Raw genomic sequence first — 19,165 nt, 5'->3', positions numbered from 1 at the left:
TGGTTTTTTACAATATTTGATTTGTTTTCAGTGAATAGGAGATCAGGAGGCTTTTTTATTTCTTTGCTTCTCCATGTTTGCTATCACTCTGGCTCTTGGCAGGGAGAAGTAAGTAGAAATTTATATTTGCTTTTTGTATTCAGGATAAAGTAATTAATTTTCATGGCTCCCCTTTTCTGATAGGTCAAAGGAAACAGACTGGCAGCCTTATTTCACTACACGACTTGTTGATGACTTTGGCACTCATCTTCGAGTTTTCAGAAAAGCTCAGCAAAGAATAGCAGAGAAAGGTGATCAGATGAAAGGTAACATAATGATGGAAATATATTTTTACTTTGAGTCTTAAGTTGGCAAGCGTCTTATATGTGTGAAATATTTGGCTTTTTTAATTAATCGTTTACTCTCAAATTTCTGATCTTTACAGAAAAGTTTTTTTTTCTTTTTTCTTTTGCGTAGACCAAGCTGAGGAACTTGTAGATACGTTCTTTGAGGTTGAAGTTGAAATGGAAAAAGAAGTCTGTCGTGACCTAGTCTGCACTTCTCCCAAAGATGAAGAAGGTCTCTCAATATTCTTCTGAAGCTATTTTAGTATAGCAGACAGAATTAAAATGCTATCGAGTTACAAATATGAATAAATACTGAAGCCTTAGTATGTGACTTTCAAAGCACGATTATTTACAATACGTATATTTATTCTGATTTGTGCATATTAATATTTTAGGTGTGTGTATATATGGAGCTATCCATCTTTTCATTAGAGAAAAATACGTTCAAAATATTTTCTGACAGGGAAGGGTGGCTTTGAAGATGTTTGTTTGTGGTTTTTTTTTTTTTTGTTAGATCTCTCATCTGTTTTACCACTCCATAATCTTCATTTCAGGGGAAATCAGTTTGTTGGCAAAATATGCAGGACGGAAAAATAATCTATATTTGTTAATGAAGGAAAATATATTGGAATTCCTTGTTTGGTTCTTGTAATTTGGCTCTTTTTTCATGGCTTTATGACTCTGTAGAGCTACCTCGGTTGGATTTTATGTCACTGCTGCTTATATTCAGTCTGAAAGGTGTAACTATGATGCTTGGACTATAAGAACATATATAGCTGTATGTTTGAATTTTATTTTAAGGATTTATCAGTTGGTATTTATGTTATAAGGTAGGATGAAAAACAATATAATGCAAAATTATGCTGAGAAGTTCGTGTTTGTTTTTTGTTTTGTTCTCCCTCCCTAGGATTCCTAAGGGATCTGTGTGAGGTTTTACTGTATATATTGCTACCTCCTGGAGACTTCCAGAACAAGATCATGCGATACTTTGTCAGGGTAAATACAGTCATCCTAATTCTTCGGTTTAATGCCATAAGAATTTTTAAAGCTGCTCATTTTTTTACTTTATTTTTTAATTGTTCTAACTTAACATTGGATTATTTTAAATGAACAATTTTGAAAAGTATTTAATAGCAGGGAACAGTTTGTCTGAAATGTTTCCCAAGTTTTCTGTAGCTCTAGCAACACTAGAAAAGCATGTTAAAATGGATATTTTTTTTCTTGAGGTACTATTATCTTCCCATTAAATGATAATTGTTATTACATGCTTTTTCTTTAGCATCGATACAGTGATTTTTAGATTGTCGCACTTAGTAATTTTATGAATAAATACATTAAAGTAATTATATTTTTTTCAGGAAATCCTCTCCCGAGGGATTCTTCTTCCATTAATAAACCAGCTCAGTGATCCTGATTATATTAATCAGTATGTCATATGGATGGTAAGATTTATCATGACTTTATATTTCCAGAATATTTTTATATAAGCCTTTACTTACGTTGTTCCCTGTGATCATGGCAGGTAGGTATTGAGTAGGAAAGTTAATCAATATTGGCAGAAGTACTGAAATTACGGCTGGTGTCTGTGTGTGTGTCGGTGTGGTGCGTGTGCATGCACTTATGCTTTATCTGTATTAACTGTACTCTATATTGTTCTTTGGCAAAAGTTGTCTGTATTACCTAGCTGTTCTGAAAGTATGGTGGTAACCTTGAAAGTTTTTTTTTTCCTTGACTTTTTTTTTCTTTGTGTATTTTTTTTTTTTTTAAAGCTGAAGAGACCTCTAGAATGACAAGTAGTAAGGTGGCTTTTTGTGCATGTGTGTTTGGTTTTGGCTTCTGCTAAGGAGTCTCAGGATGTTTCCTAGAGATGTTTATGGCAATTCTTAATAATTTAACTAATGGGAAGAAACAAAACCTTTACTTTGACATCTCTCTAAATATACCTGCAGAAAAAAAATGCGTATATTAAAATAATGTAAATAGAACATTTACATTTTAATTAATGTTATTGTCTGATAATGCAAGTTAAAACTTGTGCTTAAAGTTCATTTTCCCTTGTTATGTCATTAGTCAAGTATCATTTTTTTTTTTTACTTTCTGCAAGTTCTGTCTACTTTTATTTGTATATCTTACTCTTAATGTGTGCGTTCAGTGACTGTGCTGAAAACACCCTTGGATTTCAGAGTAAAAATTCTTATGTATGAAATTGCTTCACGTATACATATACCAAGTTTACTTTGGTCTGGCCACCTTCGTTTTTTTGTAAAAGTTTTCATGTTTCTTCTAGAGGAATGTGAAATGGAAAAATTACATGTGCACCAAGCATTTCAATTTTTGTTTCCCCTTTCCTCCTACACATCTTCTTTTTTTGTAACTTGGCCTCCTTCTTTATTTACTGAGCACTGCCCCCGACTGCATCCAAAGATAGAATGCTGAAGCTTTTATAAAGTTTTTCTGTTATGATGATGGCCCAAATATTACTTTTCATAATTTCTTTGAGATGGGGAAGTAAATATTCAGGGAATATAAGGAAGAATAAAGACTTTCAAAAATTAGTACAAGCCTTACAGAACAAAGATGATTGCAGAAAATTAAGGTCAGGAGTTGATATGACTGAAATTCTGAAGTTCATATAGGAACTTTTGACATAAAATCAGATTCAAACAAATAAAAAAAATATTCTTGAGAATGAGATGTTTAATACCACGTTTCTAGGCGTACCATTCGTAGTCTGATACTATTTCTCTTAATATAAAACATAAAGCTTCACTATAATATTAGAAGTTAAATAAAAATTCTGTCATTATATTCATTTAAAAAAAACGTTTAAAGTTCTATTACTTATATTGTTACTTTTTAAAAAAAAAAAAAAAAACATTTCTTAGAATTTTTTCCATTAACTTAGACCAAAGATATCTGCATTACATTCTCTTTTCTCTGTGCAGCTCATGTCAATGCATTTTGGCAGTGCAGACAAGGTGCTGCATTTCTATACCAAAATGAGCATTTATAAAAGATGGGTGATGTGATTTCCCCCATCCCCCTTTAGATACTAAAGGCAGCATTAGACCTCAGCATTCTGCACCTGTGTGTGCATGCTGTAAAGCTGCTGGCCTTCCTGAAATCCCCATGCTGCATTCATAACACAGTTTCCAATGATGTGAACAGTACAGCAGGCTTCCTGCACTTGCACAAATTCCTGTGAGTCCCTGGAGCAGACTAGGTTCATCTTATGCCAATACTAGGACTGCAATCCTGGATATAATAGTATGCATTGAAATAGCTTAATAATATTTACAAAGGTATCAAAATTAGGGTTTCCGAGGGGATATTAGTTCAGACATTTCCTAATTTTTATTTCACTAGGTTGTGGTTACATTGTAGAATGTTTTAGTTGCTTTTGTAATTCTGTATCTTAAGAAACCCTTACATGGGGAACATGTATAGTTAGAGGGGCCCTTGGCAAAGTTGAAACATTTTCAGTGGTCTGGTCAATTTCTGCCTACTTGTTTTTATGGGAGTTGGGAAATAGCAGAAGAAGGTTAATGGGTTTGGGGCAGATCTTTAAGTACAATGACGCTTTCCAGGTGGCTTTGCTGTACTTCTTGAAAACAAGAGGAGTGAAACAGATTTTGACTGTATGCATGTTTCTTTTTCCTTGGTCCATTTATTCTACCAAGCGTGATTCTTTTGCCCTGTTCCTTCTAATTTATCCCTACCTTACCAACATTTTTATTGTGTCTTTGACAACCTTTATTTAATTCTTCTTTTTTTTTTTTTTCAATTCCTTTTTATATTTTTTCCCCGTCCATCAATTTTAAAAAGCAGTTTTCCTGTGAGACATGGAAAAAAGTGAACCAGGTTACATTCAAGCTTTTACACTATTTGATGGGAAGGCTCTGAATTGAATCTTGCTTTGAGCAGGACTTAGATGTCTGTCAGAGATAACTTCAAACTGAATTTTTTTAAAAATATTTTGATAACTTTTTTCTGTGTATTGGGAAAAAGCAGTCAGGTGCCTAGGTGATTGTATCCTAAAACTGGTTACAGAAGAGCAATGGAATGAAGGGCATGTGAGGTTTTGGGATCATATTATATAGTGCAGGAAGGAGTCATCTGGTGGTGCTGACTCTTGCTTAGAGGCAGGTTGGTTGTGTTTGCAAGGCAGGGCTGCTCTGTGAGACGGAATGATACCATGAACCCACAGAAGTAGAGGGTATAAATATGTAGATAGCTTACAGATGTCCAGTCTCATTTATCATTTGAACTTCTGAAAAAATTGTGCTTCTCTCAGAGTTTATCTAATTTTGAAATACATAAAATTTTAGCACCAAAGGAAGATTTAGAAGCATCAAAATGTCTTCAAAATTCCACTTTGCAGTGTTGCATTGAAATAATTTATAATGATAATGTTGTGCTTTTACTGGTTTTACATTATTCACACTTTTTTTTTCAGATTCGGGATTCCAACTGTAACTATGAGGCCTTTATGAATATTATTAAATTAAGTGATAATATAGGAGAGTTGGAAGCAGTGAAAGATAAAGCAAGTGAAGAACTGCAATATCTTCGATCTCTAGATACAGCGGGAGATGGTTAGTACTGTATTATTTAACAAAATATTGAGTGTGTTTACCAGCATGAACCCTGAGGAATATTCCAAAATTTCAGAAAATGCAAACTGATAAAATATAGTATAAAATAGTTCGTTGTTAAATTGTTTTATATATTTGTGTATGTATATAAAAGTGGTAGACCTTGGATGCTATGTTTAAAAACAGGTCTCTTACCATCTGTATTTTATTTCTGTAGGACTTAGCTAGTACCTGTTTTTTTCATTTGTTTTTGGTTTTTCTTTTCTCGTCTCTTTTTAATGTAGACTAATTAGTTATATATGTATACTTCTGCTGAATTGAAACTTACCTGACAGATGGTTCTAAATTTCAGTAATACTTTGGTTATTAATGGGCAGTTACTTAACAGTTAATCTGAAAATGGAAAGAGAAGAATTCTTGTTCATTTCTATTGGTAAAGTAGTTAAACTGAAAAACCTTCTCTGCAAAGCTGATGTGTTTTGTATGTGATGTCATTGCTCTGTATGATTTTTTTTTTTTTTTTAAAGTAGGATCATAGAACCACAGAATGGTTTGGGTTGGAAGGGACCCTTAAGTATTGTCTAGTTCCAGCCCCCCTGCTATGGTCACCTTCCACTAGATCAGGTTGCTCGAAGCCCCATCCAACCTGAATTTTAAGTATTTTATGAAAGTATTTTAAGTATTTCAGGACAACAGTTTGTGTACTCATCTGCATTACTTTTTTTTTTCTTTCTTTCAGATATCAACACTATAAAAAATCAAATAAACAGTTTATTATATGTTATTAAAGTATGTGATTCAAGAATTCAGAGGTTGCAGTCAGGAAAAGTAAGTATTTTAGAATGATTTTTGGTTCTGAAAGAGAGATGTTACAGATGACTTACCAGTTCTGTCTGGCTTTTTGCTTTTGGATTCCTGCTTTTTGAAACATGGCTTGAAGCATGCAATTACAGGCATACATTGTAAAACTCACTTTTTTTTTTATTTGCAGTTTTAATATGGAGACATTTTCTAAAGGTTCACATGTTTAGGGAGCTTTAGATTCTGGCTTTAGTAGTTTAGATATGCCAGTACATCTTAAACTATTCCCATATATTCAGTATAAGAGTTGAATTGAAATGGTGTGTAGATGACAAATCTTTGTATTTCTACACCTATATTTAGTTCTTTTTTGCTGCTTCAGTGCATACCTCTTGTGTCTCAAGCTTAGTCTTTGCCAAAGTTATCTTAACTTGTTGATAAAGGTACCACTTCGTGATTATTCTGTGGTGCCTTATGGAGTCTACGTATTGTATTTTGTCAGACTTTAGGTTACAAAAAGCCTAAGGCAGATTGGATGTTAAATTTGAGAACCTAATCTTGTTCTGCTTACTTGTTTGTTTTGTTTTATATTTATTACAGAGTCAGTATGTTTGACTTTGCCTAGTTTCTTGACTCTCTTAGTTGGACCTCAGTGTGGCTCTGTGATAACATAATCTTGTGCATACTGACTGTTAAAATGTTTAAAATATTTTATGGCTGGACCCTGAAATGCTACTATAATACCAAGAAATGTCAAATTAGCAAAAGAAAGTTGGACAGAGATGAGTTTAAGTTGTGGTGACCTTCACCCCATCAAATTCTGATATTAATTAATATCAATTCATTTACATTCTACCGTAACCAGTATGGAGATATTTGGGGTTAATTTGACTTGTATAGCATTACATGAATGTTACATTAATGTGTTAAAAACCAGCCCCTCATATAGCAGCAATCTCTCATGTTTTAGTTATGAGAAGTAGAATAGTTATGAGAAGATGACCTTCTTATTAGTGACGGTAAAAATAACTAAGCTTTGAGAGGCTGCTTTATTGTCTATAACATAGATAAGTTTTTTATTATGTCTGATTTATGGTAAGCTAATTTAAAAAAAAATGAACACACTGAACTGTGTTTTACAGGAAATAGATACTGTGAAACTGGCAGCAAACTTTGGAAAACTTTGCACAGTCCCTCTGGACCATATTCTGGTAGACAATGTTGCACTACAATTTTTTATGGGTAAGTATTAATTTTTTTCTGATCTTTCAATTTAGAAAGACCATCCTAACTCACAGGTTTGTATACTTGTACTTAAATAATAAGTATCTATTGAAAGCTAAATATATGTAAGCCAGAGGGAACACAAAACCTTTTTTGCAAATGGTTCTATAATTCAGAGCACCATACTCAGTGCTTCTGAATACTTGGATTAAGCTTATTTCAATACTGATATTTCCTTAAGACTGATCTTGCAATCGCTCTTGGTCTGTTAGTGAAGAAGTTTGTTCTGTTTAGAAAAGAATCACTGCAAGAATTGCACAGTTTCATAATTGGAATGAGTCTGAGTCTTAATCGCTATTGCTTGCCTTTCTCTGGCCTCAGTGAAACTAATGGAACGAATGACTAGACTGAAGTTCGATTACTGCTGTGTTTTAAGTTCTCGGAGAACCTTCAGCAGCCTTGTAATCAATGTACTTTTTTAACCATATACAAAAGAAATTGATGGCTTAAAGGTTGTGTAATTCGTATTTAATATTTTGTAGTGCTTTAGTGCTTGATGCTCTTCTGTAAATGAATAATGCTGCTGATGGTCATTGCTGAGAGTGTCAGTTTTTTTTTGTTGTTGCTGATAGTCCTTTTAATGTAGTACATGTATGTGATTGATTAGAATTCCTGTTTGAATTTCCTCTCAACTCCTGTCATGCTGCACAAGCCTGTTATATCCACATGATAATGATTGATTCGGTTTTTACGTGTGCATTTTAAGATTAGTTGCCTAGTTCTAGACTTTGTTCCCATTTTTTTTAATTATTATCACCAATATCATCTATATAGTACTTTCTGTTTTTTTCACTCCAGATGACAACTATTCTAGATGTATAACCAGATCCTGGAGTCCAGTATTTAGTTCGCATCTTAGAGAATTCTTCCTTTTAAGGTGTGAAATTATAACTATGCCTATATGTTGTCTATTTTGTGTTCGTGTAGATTACATGCAGCAGACTGGTGGCCAAGCACATCTGTTTTTCTGGATGACGGTGGAAGGATACAGGGTTACGGCACAGCAGCAGCTGGAGGTACTTCAAAGCCGGCAAAAAGATGGAAAGCATCAAACTAATCAAACTAAGGGTCTATTAAGGGCAGCTGCGGTTGGAGTTTATGAGCAATATTTATCAGAAAAGGTAGGAATAATGTATTTCTGAATTGTTTGAAACTTTTTGTATGAATAGTTGTCTGGCTACATTAATGTGAAATGGATTTGATATAGTACAATTTGTTTACAAACTAAAACTTAAGGTATTACCTGCATATCTTCTCTTTTCTTATGTCAAGCAGTCAATGTCTTCCTTTTTTTTTTTTTTTGACTCTCTTATAAATGCAATGTGTTCTAGAAAGTCTGCTTTTGAGGGACAATATAGAGGAAAAAAGAAAACGTGAAGACAGAATAGAAGATAAATTCTTAGAGTGTATGCTGTCCTCTCTCCCTTCCCATCCTTTTACCCTGCCCTCTCTCTCACCCTGCTGCCCCCATTCTCCCCAGATTAAGAAGAATTAAAAAATAAATAAGAGAAAGAAAGAAAGAAAAAAAAATAGTATGTGTACAAACACAGATTCAGGTTGGGCTTTGAAACAAAATAAATTCTTGTGCCTCTGCAAATACCTGTATATGTTGCACAAATATCACCCTGTAAAGCTTTGCCTATCAAAAGATATTTAAATGTTCCCAATAGTATTGTAACATTGAAGTGTTCAGTAAAAGAAAACACTTGTCAACTTCTATGAACAAAGCGTCTTTTTCTGAATTTGTGTATGCATAAAAATCACCAGTCAGCTCATTTTAGAAGCTTCCTTCAGCAAATTATCCCTCAAATCTGTTGTAATGTTTCTCTTTCTTCATAATTTCTTTCACTTTGGTTTTTCACCTCAATAGCATATCAACAGGGTCTTCTATGGGACTGTCCAGAACTTGCTCTACTGTTTTTGTGAGCTGACTGAACACACACCAGTTCAAAGTCAGAAGCCGCCTAATCCCGGAGTTTATTCTAAAGCCAACAAACTCAGCCTCTCAGCTGGGCTACATAGATCAGCTGAGCAGCTAGCTATGTTGGGTCTGGTTCAGTGCTGGCTTCTGTGTCTGTTGCAGAAAATGGGAAAGTATGTGAGCTTGGACCAATCTAAAAGAATGCTTAATGGTCACTAGTTTGAAATGTGTCATATCAAAGGATGACTGAGAATCTGCTGGATGCTAATACGTTGTCTCTTCTGGTAGCTGTAATACAGTCTGTATAAGAAGCTACTTTGATTACAGTTCCTAGTAGTCTGCAGGAATTAGTAGAACTGGCAAGCTGTTAGTCTTTCCTTAGACACTTTAGAACTCCATCCATTTACCTTTTTTTTTTTCTTTAACTGTGTTGTTCTTCATTTCTGAATCTGGATCTTTCTGTTCATGAATAAATAAAACTTGTGTTTAAGTCTGAGTAAATCTAGTTGAGATATTGCCTTGAACAATTAGGATGCACAGTTGGGATGTGCATAAATTGTTTTTGAAGTGTTTCTTAGTATTCTGAAAGTTCTGAGTTTTAATACACAATCCAAATTTTGTCTTTTTTTTCTTCTGACTCCTGTTTTGCGTTCTAGACAGTTCATGACCTGAATATACTCATCAAGCAGAAATGCATTTTGCTTAGAGAATTGCAGAATTGTATTGGATTTTGTTTGTGGGGAAAAAAATGCTTATTTTCATTATGTGGAAGTTGATTTAGATCTCTTGACAGGCATCTCCGAGAGTTAATATTGATGACAACTTAGTAGCAAAACTGGCAGAAACACTGAACCATGAGGATCCAACACCTGAAATCTTTGATGACATTCAAAGAAAGGTATACTCTATTCATCCTGTATTTCATAGGAGTTTTTAAGGCTATAGTGTGTTAAACTTCACTACAGCCATTCAAGAGGAGCAAGAAACTCGATCAGAAACCTAAAACCTGTTTTACCACCTTCATATTCTATAAAATCATATTCTAAATTGTCATCTTTTGCTTGGCCATATGTAGTCCGTGGTTTTCAAAGTAATGGGTAGGTTAAAAATTATGGGATGATTTGTGTTTATGCACCAATCTAAGAAAATGTGCCTATGCAGAATAACAGCTAAGTGGTACAATTTTGGTCTCCTTTGATAAAGCTTTCTTTTTCAAAGGAGGTATAAACATATTACTGTATTTGGTTTTATTTCTTTTAAGAAATTTGACTGCTCTGTTTCTGCCAGGCTACACAGTGTAGCACTCAAAAGCAGCAAGTATTGAAGATAAAATCTTATCAATACCTTCACTGAATTATCACTCAAGTCTAATGTATATAGATATTAAAAAGTGAATGATTGATGTTCTTTCAGTAAATTACATATCCAGTCTAAGAGGTTTTTATGATTTTTAGGTCATTAACTTCATGTACTCATTTCTGTTAAAAATTAATGAAATGAGCTGTAGAACTTAGAATCACTTTGTTGTACTTCATTTAATAATAATGAAAACGTTGTAAAAACTGCATTGCTCAAAGTAGATTATTATAAGGGCCTTGCATGTGATATCTGCTGAAGAGAACATAAAATTTTCATGTATCACAAAATCGACATCCTCAGACCTGCATGATTTTTTTTGCATTCTTACCAGGTGATTGTACTTGTACAAATTTGTTCCTACTACGCATAAATATGTCTGTATATGTGTATATATATACATTGATTGCTGCAAAGTACTGCTTAAAAAACAATGAGTGAAGAACATAGTCACTTAAGACAATTTTGTAGGGGATTAAGATACCATGTCCTATCTATTTCTCCTTTTAAAGTTCATATGTACTTAAACTGCTAGTTACCTTCATGATAAAGCTTGTTTTTGTAACTGGTTGGGTAGGTAGTTGGGGGATTGGATATGATGACACTGAAAAAAAGAATATGTCAATATAGCAGGAAAGCAGTATGTTACTCTTCAAGCTACACAGATAAATTCTTGAGATGATGTGATTAAATCTTTGTGATGTACAATTATACAGTATTGGCTGAACTGGAAATCTTCAGGAAAGTAATATGTGGTGTCTTCCTTCCTCTTCTGTATTATTGATGAAAGCTTGTCTAATTAAAAAAAAAATAAAGTACGTATATATATTTCTAACCTTATTTTTATTTCAATAAGGTTTATGAATTGATGCTGCGGGATGAAAGATTCTACCCTTCGTTCAAACAGAACGTATTGTATGTGCGCATGTTAGCTGAGCTGGATATGCTGAAGGATCCTAGTTTCAGAGGATCAGATGATGGTGAAGGAGGTGAGCTCTCTACCTGTAAGGGAGATTTTCTGGGCATATTCTTTTTTCTCCTTTAAAATGAAATGAAGAACATTGTCCACACTGTTTTTGATAAATCAAAAGGTTTGTATAGGATTTTAAATTAGTGGTTTTTTGTTTGTGTTTTTATGTAAATTGTTCTGGAAGTTAAACAAGTTTTTCTGTAGTAACTTTATTAGCTTTGTGTCAATTTTTTTTCCAAGTCTTAGTCACGATTGTGTCACTAAAATAAGTGTTCAACTCTTTCACTTGCAATTTTTTTTTTCCAAAATACTGAGGTACTTCAACTTTTACTGGGTTGTTTTAATATGTAACTATATTCTTCACCTGGAAATAGAAATAAGAAGTACATAGGAGATGTGGATTTTTAAAGCTTTCTGGAAAACTGAAAGTCTGTGAAGTCTTCTTGTTGTTGTGAAGAATTGAGCTTGAAACTTCAACTTCAAGATGTGTAGTTGCCCCCCCCCCCCCTTGGTCTTACGTGCTACTAAGGAGCCTTCACTTCTGGAAGTTTCATTTTATATGTTTTTCTCCACGTTTTTTATCAACTCCTCTGAAATTTTTTATTATAAGAGCTTTCCTTCTTTTTTACTACTTTAAAGTAAAATCGTGGATCAAGAGTAATTGTAACGCAGAACCCTTTATAAATAAAATATTTTTTTCCTCTTTAAAGCACAGTTTTATATGAACTTAGTTATTCTTAAGAAAAATTTGGAAGATGGAAGGAGGATTGTGATCTTTACTACCCTCTAGCGATACATTTTGTTAACACCTGAAGAATCTAAATTAGAACTGTAAAGATCAGCTTTGTTCTTCTCACTTAAGTTACTTTCAATATAATGTGTATTTACTACACCATATTCTTTAAGTTTTGAAACAGTCCTGTTGATGGAACTCCCTCCAGTGTCTCTGCAAAACCTACATTAATATACAAAATATCTAATAACACTTCTACAGCCTGCTTTATTTGTTCCCAAATTGTTCTTATCTACTTGTTCTTTTGCCTTTTTTTTTGTTTAGTAGTTTTATTCTCTATAGTTATTTTAACCAACTTTTGTGAATATAACTATTAATTTTCATATGTTAGTTTTGTTCCATAATGTTTGATTTCTTCCTGTAATGTTGGGGTTTTTCTTGGTCTTCTAAGTTCTTTAACAAATCCCAGAGAACTCTGACAAAATCTATCTTGGATCAGATACAGGTCAGGTTATTCACAAATTAATACCCTTGAATGCGTAATTTAATGAAGTAGTTAATATATTGGATGCAGTCCTGCCACTAGAAACAAGAAGCTGTGTAAATTGAATAATTGAATAAAAAACTAATTCACTCTTAGAGTGAGTAGGGATGAAAGCACCTGCATCTGTCCATCAGAGAGCATGGGCATTTTGATATATTTTTTTTTTTTTTTTTTAGATTAGGCAAACTTCGTGATGAAAGGAATTAAAAAAGTAAAAAAAAAAAAAAAAAAAAAAAAACAAAAAAAACAAACATACAGGCTGCCTGGTGGTATTTTGGAATTTACTGCTAGCATCATTTACCAGCATTTGGTTGCTTGCTAGTATTCTGAAGAGCACCACTGACAACACAAACCACTATCTTTAACTATTTTTGTCCTGGTAGGGTGAGAATGATAGAAATACTAGCTTTATTTCACTTTGAGAATGTCAACATGGCTTGTCCTTCCTATCCATGTTATCCTGGAAGGGGAGAAGAAGTTTTTCTCCTCAGTGTCTACCACATTTTCTCAAAAGTTGCTGTGTATTTTGAATTAGTATGCTGTCTGGTTTTGTTAGACATAGTGGACAAGACATAGAATGCATCCTTTTTGAGCAAATTATTAGCGGTCTTATGTTAATTAAATTGGTTTTGTATAACTTGTTGCTACAGTTAGCTTAACTCTTGACCTTTTTTATTCTGTTTCCTTGAGCACTCTCAAGTCTTTGTGCTTTTTCTTATGAACACTTCTGGGTCAAAGAGCAACCAGGTTACAGTGCATATTGAATTGGACTACAGTTTTTTGGTTTTTTTTTTTTCTATTTTAAAAATCAGTTTAATAAAAGAACATTTTAATATTCAGCATGAATTATAACTATTTTTAAAATCTGATTTCTGACAAAACTAGGAACCATTTTGTCACTCCAGACTTGTTTTTAGTGGAGGTGGAGGGTATTTGAGTGTAGTGTGGTCCCAAAGAAGTCAGTAACTAAAATAGTTCTTTTCATTAACTGAAACATCAGTCTGATGGAAAATGTTCAACTATTACACTGACTCCTTAGTGAAGCAATTTCATGTGGTGATGCAAGCTTAAAGTAAAAAAGAAATGTTCTCTGGAGTGTTTATTTCATATCTATAGTTGTATAAACTTCCATACATCTTCATTTAGATGTCATTTTGGGGAACTGAAAGTATTTATATGTCAGGTGCAACTGTTGTGCAGTATCACTTGTCTAATTTTCCATAAGGTTTTGGCTTCACATTTTTATTTCTTCTATATGGGCCCTGTATTGGAGAAAATTTTCTGACCTGTTTTTTCTTTTTTTCTCCCCTTCCTCGCTGCTTCTAGAATCCTTTAACGGGTCTCCTACTGGCAGCATAAATCTGGTACGTACTTTTTTTTCCCTCTTCCCAACAGTAGAGAAAGTGTTATAAAATAGTTTAAATTATGTTATTGTTAGGGGGTTTACTTCGTTGCAATTTATCTTCTGAAAAAGTCTGCCTTGCTCTTGAATCAAATTGAAAGACACATAAGGGATCAATTAACCTATAAGATAAAACTGTCCTTTTTGTACTTTTCCCTGAATTTAATGAATTGCTTACATAGTTTCTCACAGAAAGAATGTATTAGTAGACTATAGTAAACTTAAGAAAAACATACTTCCTTATACTTATTCTTTTTTTTAAATAGACATGAATTTCAGAGTTGGGTAACAATAGGTGAAAACAAATCCTTTGATACTGAAATCTCAAAGGATTAAATTCCAATAGACTGTAAAACAAGGCATTTCATTGCATTTTAAATATTTTTTTGAATTAAGACTTGATTTGGAAACATCCAAGTATTTGGATTTTAGCCATTCAAAATATGAATCTTTGTTTCCTATTCTGACCATTTTCAAGTTTGCATTTTGGTATTAATTTTTTAAACAATTTTTTAAGCATTTCCTTCCCTCCCTCTTACTTGTTTCTTCTTAACTGAGCCACAAGATAAACAAGGCTTGATGGTGCATGTGAGAGTATTTTTTCAAAGTCTTACAGTTTTAGAAAGGCTTGCAGTCTGCATGCAATTTCCTGCCTTATGTAATTCATAGGCCCTTCTAATTCGTTCTTGGAGGATTATGTAGCTCTTTCTTTAAGAGTTCCTGTGCATTAGCTAGATCATGCTTAGCATGCAGAGGAATATAATTAATTTTGTAATACAATTTTGAAGACATTTACTGTCAATCTAAACATGTTTCCATGTAGGGTTTTTTGTTGCTTGTTTTTTTTTAAGCTGGGATATTTTCTATTGTTTTTATCTTGTTTACGTTTTTGAAATATAAAGAGAAGATTCAGCAGATGGAACTTACACAAAATCCTGTTGATGCACAAGTAAAACTTATGTTTTTTAAATTTTTATAAATTTGCATACAATGCTGATAACATTTCACAAGAGATTCTTTCAATGGACTATTCTCTTAAAAAGATCTTTCAAACGTCTCAAGTATTTTTTCTAAAACTAGCCTGACATATCAGAATGCTATATTATGGGTAGGGATTTCTCTTTGTTATAGCTCATCTGGCAAGCGTTTATGGCCTGCTTAATTTCTTGGCTTTTCCAAACTAAACTAGAAAGTCTTAAAGCCTCTATCAAGTACTGTTGCAATATAAATAGGTATTTGCATACGATGCTTCCAAGTCTTGATTTTTGTTGTTATTGTTCTGAAAAGTATAGTTGCCTAATACAACATTTATTATTTTTATAAAGAGTGAAAAACATTCTAGCAGAAATGTCTAACAAAGCCCTGTTTATGCAGAAGAACTTTTCCTTTCTGTAGTCCTTATTCTTCAGGGCTGTTTGGGGTTTTCAGTGCTTTTACAGGTGTTTGAATACTGATAGATTAGTTTTTCCTGGCTGAATTCCACATCAAAAGTAAATTTCTGTACAAATAGTATAGCTCCCTTGTGTTAGTTAGTTACATGAAGAAAAATAGAACTTGGAAAGGTTACTTTAAAGGTCAGGGAATTTCTGTACTTTCACCTAATGACAGTGCATTAAGAAAGATTAGGTTGTGGTGTGATATTTTTGCATTTTAATTAACTTGTGTGCATTTAATATATGTGCATTTTAATTAAATTGTTCCTGCGAACGTACTTCATGTCAAAGATACTGGGGCACACTAAATGCAAACTGTCCATTGCTTTATCTCAAAAAAAGTCTCAACCATTTCAATTATTTACAGTAATTATTTCTGTATAATGCTTTGCCACAGAAGTTGAGTGTTTGCTAAAGTTTCCATTTTAAAATTTATCTCCTGGACCTTCATTTAGGAATGCATTTGAAAGAGGCTGTTTTGAGGAAAAAGTTTAAAAGTATCATCTTAATTTCTGCGTTTAATTTGACACATTCATCTACTAAACTAGACTAGTAGGGCACATTGTGGTATAAAGTAATTGTAGAATATTTGCTCTTGCAGATTTCATCTAAGTGGATCCATAATGTGAATTTTACTTATTCTTTGTGCATTGAACAAATAGAAGCAGTTACACAGGTATTATACCCAAGACCCTGAATGGCAGCAGAAATGTCTGGGTTGAACTTCTGGAGGTCATTAATATCCATTAGCTTGAACCCTTGCAGTTTTCAGGAAAAAAAGTCAGGTTGGTAATGTAGGGAGGCAGGAAAACAATAACCAATGATGCTTTAAAAACAAAACAAAAAAATAATTTAACATCAATATTTCATAGCAAGCAAAGTATTAGGGCAGTTGACTCTTACTTATCTTCTGTAATAACTCCTCTATCTTATAGAATCATAGAATTATCTAGGTTGGGAAAACCTTTGAGATCATCACGTCCAACTGTCAACCTGACCTACTGAGTCTCATCACTAAACCATGGCCCTTAGTGCAATGTCCACACGTCTCTTAAATACCTCCAGGGATGGGTACTCCACCACTTCCCTGGGCTGCCCATTTCCAGTACTTGGCCACACTCTCTGTGAAGAAATTCTTCCCAGTATCCAATTGAAACCTCCTTTATTGCAAGTTGAGACAGTTTCCTTGTGTCCTTTCATTTTTCTTCTGGGAAAAGACATTGTCCTCATTGCAATCTCCTTTCAGGCAGTTGTAGAGAGTGATGAGGCCTCAGCCTCCTTTTCTCAAGACTAAACAACTCCAGTGCCCTCAGCTGCTCTTCATAAGTCTTGTTTTCTAGTCCCTTCACAAGGTTTGTTGCTCTTCTCTGCACACGCTTGAGCAACTCAATATCTTTCTTGTAGTGAGAGGCCTAAAACTGAACGCAATCTTCAACGTGTAGTCTCACCAGTGCTGAGTACAGAGGGACAGCATTTCCCTGGTCCTTCTGGCCATACTATTTCTGATGCAGGCCAGGATGACATTGGCCTTCTTGGCCTCGTGGGCACACAAATGATCTGAAATAATTGCAGAACATGGAGACAGATGTTAACCTAAGGGTGTGCCTGTTTATTTGTCACATGGAAAAATATTTCTGAGGAAACTGCTGTTTTTTATGTAGAGTGGAGAATTTTTTGGACTTTTACTGCACTGTAGCTTTTGTGTAATTTCAAGTCAGTTGAAAGAAACAGAACAGTATAAAGATATAACCAAAAGATCTGTTATACAATATTTGCATCCCAGTAGCTGTTCTTTTTGCATTTTTTTTTGTTAAATGTTCAGTGAAAGACTGTTTGTGTCTGTACTTCTATTAAAACTGAGATATCAAATGAAAGTAGTAAATATATTAGAGTGGTCCTCAGACTATGTGAAACTGTATAGGGAGGGAAATGAAGGGCCCTAGTGGCTGTGGGGAAAAAAAAAAGGCTTTGGTAACCAGGTAATAAAAACTTAGTTTCATTATTACAGTGCATTAAGCTATTAGTGTATGCTGAACTGAAAGTTTGAAAATTAATTAAAGTAATCAGAAAAACCTCTCTCAAATGAGATGTGTCCATGATCTTATTCTCTCTTGCCCATTTCTTCCTTCTTCCCTGTCTTCCCCCACCATGCAGTCCTTAGATGACCTTTCAAATGTCCCTTCGGATGAGACAGTTCAACTCCATGCATACATCTCAGATACTGGTAAGTTAATCCATTACAATGGCTGCTTTTTTTTCAACATTTATTTTGAGTTTTTTGGTATTGCAGGCCCTTGAAATCTGAAACTTTTTTTTTTAACATCATAAACATTTGAATTCATATTTCCCATTAAGTCCTTGTAATGGAACTCCATACAGAATTAGTGCAGTAGCTCATAGATGGTATATCCATACTTAAAATGTGATTTAATTCTTACTGTTTATAGCGTTATTTTTCCTGTCTGTGAATAAATGTTAAATTTAATACTGAGTAGTATTTATTTTGACAGTTATTTAAAGAACAAATTCTAAAAGTGGACTCTTTTTCTAGTCACATGATTTGAATTCTTGACTGTTTACTTCTCTTGCTATGTCACCCCATAATTCTCTATGATTTGTGAGTGACTTAGCTTAATTTAAGGTTGTGACTTCAGTTTTTACAGTGGTGGCACTTTTGGTTGTTTTTAACAAACTTTTGTTTAGAATTAAGTTAAAAAATGTATTACATGAGAGCAAATAATAAACGTTGGGTATTATTTACAAATATTCCAGTTCGACAAGATTCCACTAGGAAATTAATTTGTCAGTGGGTCTTCAAATAGTTGTTTTGTGGAGTTTAGACTCTTAAAACTCTGCATTTATATAGTGGACATAACCTGTGAATTCAACTCGTTGACATTTTAATTAAACTCTTATTACCCAAACCCAGTGTGAGAACATGGTGCAATCCACGTATTGTAGTCAGCCCTCAGAGAAGGGGAAAAATTATTTTAAAAGTTAAGAATCACAATTTTGCTTTTTTAATTAAAATTACAGTTAATGCTTGTTTTCTGAATTAAACTTAGAAGTTTCATTGTTTTGATCTCTTTAAGGGGAAAAAAAGAGAACCTAAACCCACAGAAATTGTTTTAAATTTATTATCTGCTAGCAGCACATATTGATAACTATCAGCCTGACTGTCACTCCATAATACTCCAGTTGAACTGAGGGATTCGTACAGATTCATACTGTAAGATAGGATTAAAGTGGATGTCTCCTTTCTCTTCACTTTGTATTTGAGCAAGAAATATAAGTCCTTGCCTTCTGGACAGCAGGACTTACAGGCAGCATTCATATGCTGTTCATTACCTTTCACTGTGCTTGTTGATAGTACATGAGATCTCCTTAATTTTTGAGGAACTGATTTGCTTTGTGTTGTAAAATAAGTGCTGGTTTAGAAGAAACAATGTAAGGGGCAATCAGAGCTGCTGCTTTCTTTTTCTACCACTCCTGGCCTTGCTGTGTCCCTGTATGGTGGCTGCATGGCAGAGTGGTCAGTGTAAGTTTAGAGGATAAGGTTTGCTTAGTGCTTGTGGGGCCGTGGCTTCTTGTCTCTTTTCTCTTGGGTTTCAGCACTCATCATTCTTCTAGAGGGTAGATACCAAAGAAAAGGCTGATGATGCTACGTTCCTAGTGTGCATTTTATTAATGTGTAATTGCGTTGTCAGCAGCTGCCCCTATCCTAGGGATGCTCAATGTCTGCTTAGGCATCAGCCTTGCTCTTCAGAGAAGTCAAGAGATTAGAGTTGATGATTTGGCAG

General features: G+C 33.9%; 1 protein-coding gene across 7 annotated transcripts in view; it reads left to right on the top strand.

The window, feature by feature from the left end:
• SNX13 (sorting nexin 13) overlaps positions 1-19,165 on the top strand; it is a 68,557-nt gene that overhangs the window by 33,798 nt on the left and 15,594 nt on the right. For all 7 annotated transcript variants that reach the window (XR_010829152.1, XM_066991791.1, XM_066991789.1 and 4 more), the window contains 12 exons: positions 184-305; positions 457-558; positions 1,234-1,322; positions 1,685-1,768; positions 4,783-4,921; positions 5,661-5,749; positions 6,865-6,964; positions 7,934-8,127; positions 9,721-9,825; positions 11,140-11,272; positions 13,857-13,894; positions 17,520-17,589. Coding sequence is in view for 6 of the 7 variants with exons in the window: in XM_066991791.1 (XP_066847892.1) it covers positions 184-305; positions 457-558; positions 1,234-1,322; positions 1,685-1,768; positions 4,783-4,921; positions 5,661-5,749; positions 6,865-6,964; positions 7,934-8,127; positions 9,721-9,825; positions 11,140-11,272; positions 13,857-13,894; positions 17,520-17,589 (1,265 nt within the window). In the remaining variant the exon portion in view is untranslated. The remainder of the gene's footprint in view (positions 1-183; positions 306-456; positions 559-1,233; positions 1,323-1,684; positions 1,769-4,782; positions 4,922-5,660; positions 5,750-6,864; positions 6,965-7,933; positions 8,128-9,720; positions 9,826-11,139; positions 11,273-13,856; positions 13,895-17,519; positions 17,590-19,165) is intronic.

Source organism: Anser cygnoides, chromosome 2 (genome assembly GCF_040182565.1).
Source record: "Anser cygnoides isolate HZ-2024a breed goose chromosome 2, Taihu_goose_T2T_genome, whole genome shotgun sequence".
Taxonomy (NCBI): domain Eukaryota; kingdom Metazoa; phylum Chordata; class Aves; order Anseriformes; family Anatidae; genus Anser; species Anser cygnoides.
Note: the sequence above shows the minus strand (reverse complement) of the source record. Positions and strands in the feature narration are given on the sequence as shown.